General features: G+C 50.3%; 1 protein-coding gene across 1 annotated transcript in view; it reads left to right on the forward strand.

Moving 5' to 3' along the window:
- Nucleotides 1-5,189: 5,189 nt before the first annotated feature.
- Nucleotides 5,190-12,993, forward strand: part of KIAA1755 (KIAA1755 ortholog) — a 32,060-nt gene continuing 24,256 nt past the window's right edge. Inside the window, exon 1 of the mRNA XM_016219401.2 lies at nt 5,190-5,320. Coding sequence (XP_016074887.2) covers nt 5,318-5,320 — 3 coding nt within the window. The 5' untranslated portion in view covers nt 5,190-5,317. The remainder of the gene's footprint in view (nt 5,321-12,993) is intronic.

The following is a 12,993-nucleotide window of genomic DNA, read 5'->3' on the forward strand; positions in this document are numbered from 1 at the left end:
TGTTTCCTCGGCCTGCAATGCCTCCCTATCTTTCTCCCCTCAGTAAACTTCTATTCCTCCTTCACAACCCGGGTACAAATGTCCCTTCCTGTGGGAAACCTCCTCCCACCCCACCTCTGGGGTCTGTTACTGGCTTTCTCCTCAGGTTCTGACCCGACTGTATTTGTGCCCACAGCTCCATCATTGCAATCCCTTGTCTCCCTCACCGAAAGGTGAGCTCCTGAGGGATGCATGAAAAGACCACGTGCACCAAGGAGGGATTTCCAGAGGAGGTGGTCGAGGGGGGATGAACAGGACTTGCAGAAAGGGGGTCTCCTGGCAGGGGGACAAGGGTCAGCAAAATCACAGAGGCAGGAAAGTGTGGATGGTGCCTGAAGCTGGCAGATTCCCAGCTCCTTCCTTCTTAGACCCCCTGCCCAAGCTGGCAGGGCTCTTGGCTGCCACCCATGATGGTGAGGGGTGAGGCCTGCAGGCCCTGAGGAACTCCCAGTAGAGGGAAGTGGGGGGTTGGGGGGGAGGATGGCTGGAACAAGAAACCCAAGTCCTGGATGAGTCATTGATGGAGCCTGTCCCACAATAACAAAGGGCTGGACTGGGGGGGAAAGAGAAACCCCAGGGATGCAGGGCCCAGAGAGGCAGCAGCTAAGGGCTGAGCTGGGAACAGTAGGAGACGGTCCTCAGTACCCCATGTCTTGGGCCTCCAGCCCCAAGTCCCCCAGGGGGCCTTGGCCTTGGTTTCTACTGGCCTTAGGGCTAGACCTTTCTCCGGCCCTCCACGGCAGCTCCCTTGCTGGCGGGCCTCCTTGCAGCCCCTGCCCGGCTTCCACTGTCTCCTCCACCCAGCGGCTAGTGGAATCTTTTGATTCCTCTAGTGATCACATTACTCCATCCTTAATTCCCTCCATGACTTTTCATGGCTCTAAGGAGAAATTCAAGGGCTCTGTGATCTGCAGAGCCTTGTCCACCTCTCCCACTTCTTCTCAAGTCCCTGTCCCTCTCACTCTGCCTCTTTTGTGCCTCCAGTCTGCTCTCCTACCGCAGGGCTTTTGCATGTGCTGTTCCCTCTGACTGCAGTGTTCTTCCCTGATTTCTTTTACTAGTTAATTCTTCCTCTTTTCATATCTAAGCTTAAGCCTTCAGAGCAGCCTTACCAGACTCTTAGAATCTATTGGGTTCCTTTGATATGTGCTCCCCCTCCCCCCTTAACTACTGTACTGCCAGGTGCACAATGCATTCATTATACAGATTTGATCCCCTACTACACTGTGAGCTTTACAAGGGCAGGGACGGTCTGTCGTGTTCCCCAGCACCCAGCACCCAGCACACTGTCCCTGGCGTAGAGTGGGCAATCAATCAATGCGTCTCGTGACCCCTGTCCCTTGCAGGACATGACAAATGCTTGTGGCTCTTGCCTCACAGCCAGCAGGGGAGGGAGGCACAGCAGAGGTTAGTGGTTTCATTGTACCGCTGAGGAGACTGAAGTTCAGAGAATTCAGGCAAACCTCCATGACCCTCCAGGGAGTTAGTGGGTGGGCAGGGGCTTGAATGAAGCCCCTTACATAACCATGGGCTCCTCTACAGGAAGCAATTTTAGGAGCAGACCAAATGTGGCACGTCGTTGTCCTGGCTGAGCAGTGTGGCACTGTGTGCCATCCCTTCTCTGGGTGGATCTCCCTACTGTAACTTAGGACAACTGAACAAGGCAAGTTTTCATTCTCGGGGGCTCCAAGAGGTTTTGTTCTCATGGGTTGTTTCCATCTCTGCCCTTGCCACCGGATTTTGGGCATCCTCGGAGAGGGTGGGACAGTGTCTGAGGTACCCATGTGTCCACAGGTCTCCTCCACTCCCATGCCCAGATCTGACATCAGGAAGCTCACTGAGACATTCTAATTTCCCCTGCAAGAAGAAGGGGCCATTAAGGGAGACAACCATGTCTTTTCTGTTCTTTTTCTTTCCAGTGTTTATGAAGTAGACAAAAGCTTGTGTTGACCTAACCTGTGTCTCCATCTCCCTCTTTCCGGTTTCTTTGAAGAACTTCTCCCCTCTCCACGCAGTCCAGGGCAGGCATTGACTCTATTCTGGCCACTCAAACAGAGCTGCCTGGGTTCTGTGCTGAGGAGGATTCCGAGGCTGCTTCTAGGTTCAGCGGGAAGTTCCATGACTGATGAATGGTGTCTACCGTGAGTGGGAGAGGGGTGAGTGTCCACACCTCTGCCAAGTATTTCCTATCCTTATAACAGGAACAAATAAATGTTTATTGAATGAGTGAGTTAGTGAATTTCATGACAGTCTGTTTAAATTAGGCAACTCTCTTCCCCCAAGTGAGACTGTCCCCTGGTGAGATGTCCTGGCACCTGGCCCTGGGAATATCAGAATAATCAATATCAGAACCACTTGATGGGAACATAGGATAGGTCCTTTCAATGAATTATTCCATTGGATTCTCACAAAAGTCTCACGAGGAGAGGATTGTAACATCCACTTTGTGCTGAGGAAACTGTGGCCCAAGAGGGGAGGGATCTATGTGAGACCACACAGCAAGTGGGGAGCAGAGCCCGTTTCCACATTGCTTCCCCGTTTTCTCCACGCCACCATGTGTAAGACCAGTGATGGGTTTGTTATTTCTCTAAATCTAGTGCAGCAACTGGAGCGCGACTCAGTTACTCATTTACCAAAGAGAGAGGAAATAAATACTTGAGCAATCCTTGGAAAACCCTCTGGAAAGTCCCTGAGTGATGAATCCAGTCCAACCTAACATTTAAGCCTGTATATTTGGAGGCTGACTTCACAGCCATTGGCTCCTAACATAAACAACACCATTTTATGTGCTGTTACGTTAATTCTGCTGGGTACCAGATGCACTGCAAAACACCTCACCTTCATTAACTTATTCAGCCCCCACCATGGTCCTAGGAGGAAGCAAATAGTATTCTCTCTGTCTCCAAAGGATGAGTCTGAGGCTCCAAAAGGTGAACCTCCTTGAGGTCACACAGTATGAGGGTGTACGTGTGTGCGCACGCATTTTGGGTGCATGTGGAGTTGTACTGTGTCAGTAGAGTATTTTTGGAAGAACAGACATGGGAATAGATGTGCAAAGCATGTCGAGAAGCCCAAGGGGTGGACTGCAATGAACACTTGTTTATAAGTCATTTCAGGTCCTCCGTTCCCACCCTTCTTTGGAGTCTTAATTTCCTTGTAGGTGACCGACTAGTCCTGATATGTTCAGGGTTAGGGAATCTCGGGCACATGATCAGAATCTTTCTTTTAAGTCTCTGAGTCTAGCAAGGAGTGACACAAGGCTTGAGAGTCATTCAGACAGCACAGGAAGGTTAATTAATAACACCATTTCTGGAAATGGAGAGCCTTGTCCAGTTCCAGACTCCACAGTTTACCGGCTACCTGACACTGGGCAAGGTGCATAACCTCTGTGTGTCTCAGTTTCTTCATCTGTAAAACAAGGACAATAGTAGAACTTACCTCATAACTGTCACACATTTAGAGAAGTACTTGACATGTAGGAAGTTCTACTTTGGTGTGTTTGTCTGTCATTCCACCAGTCGTCAAGGGTTTACAGTTCATTCCTGCCAATGAGACCCCTGGAGCATCTTGTTCGCTCCAGTGCTTTCAGAGGAGAGCCCCCCAGCCTTCTCATTGATTCTGATACCCAGCCGATCCATCATTTATCTGCTTAACTATCTCAAAATTATTCTCTGTTACTTGCAAACCCAGAATACTAGCTGTTATGTTAGTTCTGTCTCACTGCAAAGCTGGGACTCTAGGACCTCCAAGCTATAACCCTCCAACTCTCAATGGAATTCTGCACCTGCCATCAATCAGCAAGCCTGTTTTCTCCCAGACTCATGTCTGCAGTAGTGATACCAAAACCATCCAGGCTGGCTCCTGCAGGCTGGAGAGGGTTTATTTGGTTACTTAGTAAATGCTATCAAGGGATCTTCTGGGCTTCGTGGCAAAGTGGAACTATTGGAGATTATTAGTCCCAAATTAACAACGAGCAAATGGAGGTCTAAAGATATGAAGGGACATGCTAAAAGTTACACAGCAAGATGGGCTGGCTCTTAGCTCAGGTTCTCTCTGCTGAAAGACTGATGAACCTATGTGGAATGAAAGATGAGCTTTGAATAAGGCTTGGGTTTTGAATTTAAACCCCTAGTACCACACTTGTCCATTTTCAATTATTTGCTATCTTCCACTTTCTTTAAGCTTAATACTGCCCCAGGGCCTTTGCACATGCTGTTCCTTCTGCCTAGAACTCTGTTTCTCCCCACACACCCTTCCCCCATCCTTCCCTCCTTTCAGATCTAGGATTCCCTGGCCCTTCAGAGACCACCAGCTCTAGGTCCATCCCCTTACAGTTCCCAGCGTCAACATTTGTTTCCTTAGCAGTTACCACGTTTGGTTATTCGTTTCTGTTTATCCGTTTCTTGCCCATCTCCCCCCACTGGGCTGTACCTCACCTGAGGACAGAGACTCGGACTGGTTCTGGCTCAGCGCTTGGCACCATGTTTGCTAAACCAATGGATAGATGCTAGAGGCATCCAGCCAGGACTCATCTAGTTTCCAGTCTCCCTCCAAAGCTGAGGAACAATGGCTTGGCCAAGCTCACGAAGGCAGCGGTTACCCGCGAGACACAGGACGGTTACTCCTCGCCGCCAAATCCGAGAGGCAGGCATCCCCACCGCCATCATCAACGCCGTATCAAAATCAAGCCCATTTTACAGATGGGGAAGCCGAGGCTCGTGCCCGCATCCCTCAAATGACATGCGGACGTGGAGAGGGCTGGAAACCGGTGGGCTCCGCCTCGCTGTGCGGGCCTGTAAATGGGGCGGGGGGGCTGCGGGGGGGGCGGGGAGGCCGCGGCCGCAGGGGGCCCGGTGCGGCTGCAGGGGGCCCGGCTCCCCCGCAGCGCGCACGGCCGGGAGCCGGAGGGGGGCGCCTGGCTCTCCGCGCGCGCGGCGGGCGGGGCGGACGGGGGCAGAGGCGCCGGCGCAAAGGCCGCCGTCCCGCCCGGGACCCACGCGGGGAGTGGCGCTCGCACCCGGGCGGGGACGGCGGGCAGACCCGCCCCGCCCCGCCCCGCCCCGCCCCGCGGCCGCCCCTCGCCGGCGGCCCGGCCTCCCGCCGTCCGCAGCCTCGCTCCCGCCCGCGTCCCGGCGCCTCCTGCGCCCGCCTCTCCCGCCTCTCCCGCCTCGCCTCGGAGACGAGGCTGGGCGCCGGGCTGCACGGGACAGACGGACCCGCGGACGGACTGACCCCGCGCCGGGGGAGGAGCAGCCGCCGCTGCCTGTAGCCCGTCACCATGGTAACGCCTGCCGAAACCTGGACCACCTCCCTCTGTCTTCTTTGGGCGGGGTCCCCAACCTTTTGCTCCGAGACGACCCTCAGCACCTCGCGGGGCTCTGGGCTTAATTGCCCCGCGCCCGCGGGGTGGGCTGGGGCCCGGGGCGGAGCCCGTCCCTGGGCGTCCCGCGCCCCGGTCCGCCGAGTGTAAGGTGGCTGAGCAAGACGGGGCGCCTCGTAGACTTGGGCATTGCCCCGTCCCACGGCGCAGATCAGAGCTGGAAACCTGGCTCTTGGGCCTTGGACCAAACTTGGGGTGGTGCTGCCTTTTAGACGTGGGGCCGCGCGTCTGATATGCCCGCTGTCCCCACGCAGGGTTTCGACGGGGTGGGGGGTAAAGGCCCCTCTGGCACAGTGAGGCGGTGCAGGGCCAGGAGGGCTCAGGGTGAGGAGCGACAGGAGGAAGTTGCTCCCCAAAATGTGGGGTGGCTTTGCTGTTTTAGACTCAGGGCAGGAGAGTCAGATAGCACATCATCCTGAAGGAGGTGCGCCCATGGGCACTGGGGAGGAGAGAGAGGGAGGGCAATACCCAGGCACTGTGACTTCCTGCGCTGGCACCTCAAGGTTGGGACAGGCGCGTGTGAGTGTGTGCCTGTGTGTGTGAACAGAGAATGAAAGAACAGTCTGTTTTCAGAGAATCCCAGCCCAGCTCCAGACAGGCCCGGAGCCCCAGGCAGATTCACAGATTCACAGGAGTGGTGGGGATTTGGAAAAGGGCTGTGGGGCCAGGCCAGGGCTTTAACCCCTTGACTGGGAACTACCATGCTGACTGTGTGTAGGTTTGCACTATGTGCACGTCCACACACAGAAGAATTCTATGTAGAGATGAATTCACGCTGCCCCCCCCCCCCCCAAGGCAAGCTCCTGCTGACTCACGGCTGAACACATGCCCTCTCACACATGCAAACCTTGTCCACCTGCTCTCCCACACTGCTAAAATATGGGCACACACCTGTGTACCCACCACAGACATATTGCAAAACCAGGCTCCTAAATTCATGCGCCAGCAGGGCAGGTGTAGGCACACACTGCTGCTGGAGCTGTTTGACAATAACCCTCACAAGCTAATGTTCTTCACTTCTCACCATGGGCAAGGCCCTGCATGGGGCAATTTACATGCGGAGCTCCTGTAACTCATACCAACTCTAACAGGAAACCTGCTGGTATTTTCACTCCACAGACAACAGATTTCCATCTCAATGTTGTCTTTGAGTATTAAAGGTTGTCACCTGCTCATCTCTCTGGCATCACCTCTATACTCCACCCTGACCTTGGTTCAGAGCCTCTTACGTTTCATGTTCCCTCCAGCCACAGGGCCTTGGTACATGCTGATCTGCTGGGTGGAACCCCTACCCCTAGTGAATTCCATTCATCCTGCACAATTCCATCCAAATGTCACCTCCTCAGGAAAGCCTTTCCTGATTTTCCTGACTCTCACTCTAACGTGCGGTATATCTCTCCTTCAGGATACCAATCACAGTTGTAATTTTTGTGGGATGATTTGATTGATGACTATCTAGTGTTCTGAGGCAGCTCGGTGTCAGAGCATCTTATGACAAAGGGGCTTAGGGTTTATCCAGTCCCACATTTCTGTAATTTCATTATCATTAGAACAATTTTTGCATATCCACTGATTGGCTATAGCAAATAATAAAATCTACAACTTATCAATTGTTCAATATTTTTATTTATATAAACATACTTTATAAACTTAAAAATATACATAAACAGGAAATTTTATATCATGACCGTGAGAAATCAGAATCCCTTATCAGAAACAGAAAGTAACTGTAAGAATATATATAACGAAGGGAAATTCATGTTAGAAAATTCTGGCTGGGTGTGGTTGGCTGCGGATGACTCCAAGCCTGAGGACTGCTTTCTTTTTGTTAAAAGGAGTAATGATGAAGTGTTGAGCGGTGTTAAGATATCCTGGCTGAGACTTTCTCTTTGGTGTCATCAAGAGGACCAGAGAGAACTGGAGAAACTTCTTTACTGTGGTTTCATGTTGCACCCATGTCCTCCCCAGATTGTGTTGTGGGCCACCTGTGATCCTGTCTCACACTTTGAGGAAAACTGCTAGAGCCCAGTTCAATTCATTCAACATTGCCAAGGTACCTGTTTCATGGCAGTCCCCCAGAGCACCTACTGTGTGCCAGGCCCTGTGTAAGGACCTGCGGGAGAGATGTGTAAGCCCTGGGCAGGCCCACTCACTGAGAATGCTGGGCTGTGTGATGGGCAGTGGGAGTCCATCCCTTTGCCTGGAAGTGCATGTGTCACAAGAAGAGGAGAGGAGCAGGTGGAACGGGGCTCTGAAGCATGGGAGGGAGCTCGGCCTGTCCAGGGAGGGACACAGTTCTTCTGAAAGTCAGGCACTTTGGAGGGGAGACTTCAGTTTAGTATTTCTTTTTTTCATGCTCTTTATTTTAATTTTATTTTTCAATTACAGTTTCCATTCAATATTTTCCTGTATTAGTTTCAGGTGTACAGCATAGTGGTTGGACAATCACATACTTTACAGAGTGTTCCCCTGATATTTCCAGTACCCACCTGGCATCATACGTAGTTATGACAATGTTAGTGACTGTGTTCCCTACGCTGTCCTTTACAGCCCGATGGCTGTTCTGTGACTGCCAATTTGTACTTCTCAATCCTTTCACCTTTTCCACCCCGCCTCCCAGCCTCCTTCCCATCTGGCAACCATCAGTCTGTTCTCTGTATCTATGAGTCTGTTCCTATTTTGCTCGTTCATTTATTTTGTTCTTTAGCAAAGAGCTATTTTGTTTGTTCTTAAGTGAAGTCATATGGTGTTTGTCTTTTTGTGTCTGACTTATTTCACTTAGCATACTACCTTTGATGAGAGACTTTAGACGCCACTTAAATGAACATTTTTTATTTTACAGCTTTTCATCTTCATGAGTATTAGGAAATAATCTAAATTAGCACACACATGTGATAAAAGGTACAAATAAATTTAAGTTGAAAATGAATTGACCAAAAGATGAATGTGAAGTAAATAATAAACAATATTAAGTAAACAATAAATGAGGACGTGTGGGTAGCGAGGAAAGCTCATGGTTGCAGCAGGTGGTGGTTGGGAAGCCCTGGCTAGAGTGCAAAGTGTGTTAGAAGAGCTAAGAAAGGTATGGTCTGTGTAGACTGATGGGCCCCAATGCCAGGATGAGTTGCTTAGGCGATGGGGAGCCACTCAAGACTGTTGAGCAGTGAGGGTTACGAAGGCCACTGTGGTGGCCAGTGGGAGCCTGGCTTGGTGGCAGGGAGCCTGGGAAAAAGGCAGAAGAGCTGGTAGTTATCTACACAGGTTCATACCCCAGTTCTGCCATTAACTGACAGTAGAGCCTTGGGCTCAGTTTCTTAGCCTGTAAAATGGTAATAAAAATACCCATTCAATAGGCTTGTTTGGAAGATGAAATAAAATAATACCTGGAAAGTGCTTAGCATAAGCTTGACATAGAAGGCTTGCTCAGTAAGAGGAAACTTCAGTTATAGCCGTTTTCTCATGGGTTTTGGATGAGAGATGGTGAACCGTAGGGCAGGGGCAAAGGAGACAGGAGAGAAAGGAACAAACACAAAACGAAGGCTCAGAGAGGTGAAGTGACCTGCTCAGGGGCACACCGATGATACGTGACAGAGCTGGACTCAAACATGGGTCTTCTGACACCCACTTGCTCCCCAGTTTGCTGCAACTGAAATGTCTTTTCCAGTTTCTGAAAGTTTTTTTTTTTGTGTGTGTGTGTGTGTTTTAATGAGGAGCCAATTCTCACTCATACCTCCACCCACACAAGAATAAGGATTTCAAGCTGAAGTTTTAGTTGGATGTGAGCTAGAACTTTCTGGCAGCCAGAGCAACAGAATGCTGGCTTTAGAATCTCCAGCCTGGAGAAGTTCAAGAGGAGTGTCCCAGGTACTTGAGGCTGGTGGTCACAGCCTGACACCTACTGGGCTGTATCTGGCTCACAGATAGGTTTGTTTGGCCAACCTTTAAAAAATTGGAGGTTTTACTAAAATATCAATAGAGCATAGGCTAAGGCAACACTCCGCTAAAGCTGATGAGATGAGGCATTTGCTTTAGGCTCCACTTCTCCCTGTTGCTTCCCAGACACTGAGGATGACTGCCAGGGGCCATTCACCAAGGTCTAGAGGGGTTGTTTTCTCACACCTGGCGCACTCTGGCATCCATGTCACCTGTCAGGCTCCTGTAGGCATTTGCATCTGTGGCTGCGGGTTTAGACTCTCCCTGGGCCTAATTATACCTGCACTCTAGAACGGCCCTGCTGTAAGGGCCCTTGGGGATAGATTAAACACAATGCCCCCATTAAAAATTTTTTTTCAACAGTTTTTTATTGCTTTTTAGAGAGAGAGGAAGGGAGGGGGAGAGAGAAACATTGATGTGAGAGAGAAACATCAATCCTCTGCCTCCTGCACACCCCCTACTGGGGATCGAGCCCATAACCCAGGCATGTGCCCTGACCGGGAATTGAACCGGCAACATTTGGGGCCCGGGACAATGCCTAACCAACTGAGTCACACCATCCAGGCCACCAATGTCCCATTTTACACATGGGGAAACTGATACCCAGGTCACCCAGTGAGTCAAGGATGTAATCCCACCTCCCCTAGGCATTTCGGCCATTGTGGACAGCAGGAGTTAAGGGCAGCCCTAAGACACGGCCCACCTCGGCTTTTCTCAGTCCTCTCCCTTCCCAAGCTAGGAGGTGCTGATGCTAAGTGATCCTAAAATTTTGCCCGTTGGAGCAAACAATAAACCTGGACCTTTAAGAAAAGCTCAGCCACATCTCAGAAGGCCCAACTAACAACATCTGGTGAGGCCATTTCAGAAGAGAACCAGCCTTAAAAACACACACGATCGCACTTTTATTTTTTCCCCCTCGATTATAAAAGCTCTACAAGCTGGTTACAGAATGTTTGGAAAATCCAGTGAAACTACGAAGAAAATGAAAATGGTGCCTTTCCCCTGGCAGCCCTCAGGGAGGACCACCATTCACACTCTTTGATGGTCTCTGGGCTTACGCACGGTTTTCCACAGAGGAGAGCAGGCTGTGTGGGAATTTCTCTTTTAAAACCTTCCAGTGGTCAGAAGAGGAGTGCCTCCTGGGGTGGGGGAAGGGTGTCTGGGAGGGACCTCTCTGGGGTGGGGCCATCCTGCATGCTGAGCTGGTAGGAGTTGCAGGAGTGTGTACGTATGGAAAAATGCACCAACCTGTGCACTTCGCGTTTGTTTATTTTGCTCTAGAAGGATAATACTCAGGATTACAATAATAACAGAGGCTCATCACAAAGACACTGAGACAGAAGTATGCCCAGTCCTCTTCTCTCTTTCCCTGCCCAGATGGAACTGCTGGGAACAGATACTTTTCTGTGTCCTTCAGCACCGTGCAAGGTCCCCGCGTCAGTCCAGGAGGTCCGGGAGCATTGTATCGCTGGGCCCGTGGGCCGATTCGGCCCGTCCCCTCGGGGCTCCTTCCCCAGCCGGGGCTGCAGGGGAGGGGCGGGCTGCACCCTGGCCCTGGCTCGGCTCCCTTCTTCCTTTCCAGCTTCGTGCTGTCTCCCGCCTGGGCTCCTGCCGGGGAGCAGTTAAAGGCCCAGCCGGGCTGCTGCGCTCACTGAGAAGGAATGGAAACGAGTCGATTAGGTTTCATGGAAATCATTTTGAGGGGCCCCCGTCTGGCCGGCGGTGTTTGGGTTCCTGTGCTCCCAGGCTGGGCTGCCAGGTTGATTGTGGATGGAGAGTCGCCAGCTTTCCTTCCCGCAGCTGCCTGGTCCCCTTCACGGCGTGCCTTCCCCAATACATGGACAGCTTATGGGCCCCTGGGGCTCAGCCTGTGGCAGGTAATACTCTGGCCAAGAGCTCGGAGTCCTCTTAACTCGGAACATTCTTCCTTGTTACTGGCTGCCCTTAAATGGTTACCGTCTGTGCAGGCAGCCGAGCCAACTTGGGAAGCCAAGGGCGTCCCAGTCTGCAGCCTTGATCTGTTTCAAGTGGGCGTCAAGAGGCTGTTTACCTATCACAGACCAAGGCTGTTGGGAAGGCCACCCCTGAGGCTGGTGGCTGTCAGTGGCCCCAAGACAGACCAGGCACGAGGGACCAGAGAGGAGGGCAGACTTGGCTGATCCAGACTTGGGTTCGACTCTGGCTCTGTTGTCTTCTCTCTGGGAACTTGGGCAAAATCAGCCTCAGTTTCTTTATCTGCAAAACGGGATGTTCCTGCTTAGCCCCTAAGATCTCTGTGTGGCTAAGCAAGTGAGTATGAGTGGAGGGCCTAGTGCACAGTAGCTGTCTGGAAACTGTTGTTATTCTTGCGGTGACAGTAAGTGGAAGGGACCAGGAGGGGAGAGATGTCTTTACACAGAGGCTGGGCTTGAGCTTGGTCTGACAGGATGAGTAAAAATAAGTCATTAGTAACAGTACCAACAGCAGCAACAGCTTTTCCTTTTCCCAAGATCCCCTACATCTGTTATCTCCTTGTATTTCCAGATCAACCTTTGAGTGAGACAGGACAGGAACTAGAATCCCCATTTCCAGATGGGGAAACTGAGGCACACCAAGGAAGAGATGGTTTAGCTCATTGCTCCCAGAGGTTGGTATGCAGACTGAAGCTGGGACACAGGTTATCACAGACTGGAACTGAATAACATGGAATCGTGTGGTGAGAGTCAGCCCCTTCTGAATTCTCCTCTGATCTCCTGAGGACCCAGAGAGAATTCTTCCCTCCTCTGGTGATAAGATGCCTTTAACACCTTTCTAATGCAGGGCTATCTGTTTTGAAAGAAAGAGAGAAAATTGTTGAGCCTTTAGGAGGTCACCAGCTGTCTCTAGAATTTAATGGCAGTATTTGTTTTCATTATTTACTTTTTCTTTTAAAAAATAGGTTACTTTTTAACCCTGGCCAGTGTGGCTCAGTTGGTTGGAGCATTGTCCTGTGCACTGAAGGGTCTTGAGTTTAATTCCAGGTCAGGGCACGTACCCAGGTTGTGGGTTCAATTGCCGATTGGGATGTGTGCAGGAGGCAACTGATTGATGTTTCTCTCTCACATCGATGTTTCTCTCTCTTTCTCTCTCCCTCTCCCTTCTTCTCTAAAATCAATGAAACAACAACAAAAACATATCCTCAGGTGAGGATTGAAAAAGAATTTTTAATAGTTTATTTTTTATAGAAATAGAGCAGTAAAAAACCGTTTTACATAAGAACTATTTGTTATTTAGTTGTTATGCTATTTATATAAATATATAATTATACAAGATATATACTATAGCTATTATAATAATAAGTGTAAATATATTTATATAAATAAAATAATATCAAAACTACCCGCTGCATCGCCGGCTCATTTTTGGAGTTTTGCTCTGTTTATGCCAGTCGATCCTGATTTTTCTATCTGAAGTGGTGATATAATAATAACTATAATATGAACACAGAAATAGCAGTGATGGCTATTGCTTCATGAGCGCTTACTAAGTGGTCGTCCCATGCAGAGAATTTACATTTATTTTATCATTTAAGGCAGGTACTATTACGATCTCTAGCTTTACCAATGAGGAAATTGAGGCAGAGAAGAGTTAAGTAACTTGCCAGGTCCCATGATCAGTAAGTG

The sequence above is a fragment of the Miniopterus natalensis genome, chromosome 7, assembly GCF_054644295.1.
Source record: "Miniopterus natalensis isolate mMinNat1 chromosome 7, mMinNat1.hap1, whole genome shotgun sequence".
Classification (NCBI taxonomy): domain Eukaryota; kingdom Metazoa; phylum Chordata; class Mammalia; order Chiroptera; family Miniopteridae; genus Miniopterus; species Miniopterus natalensis.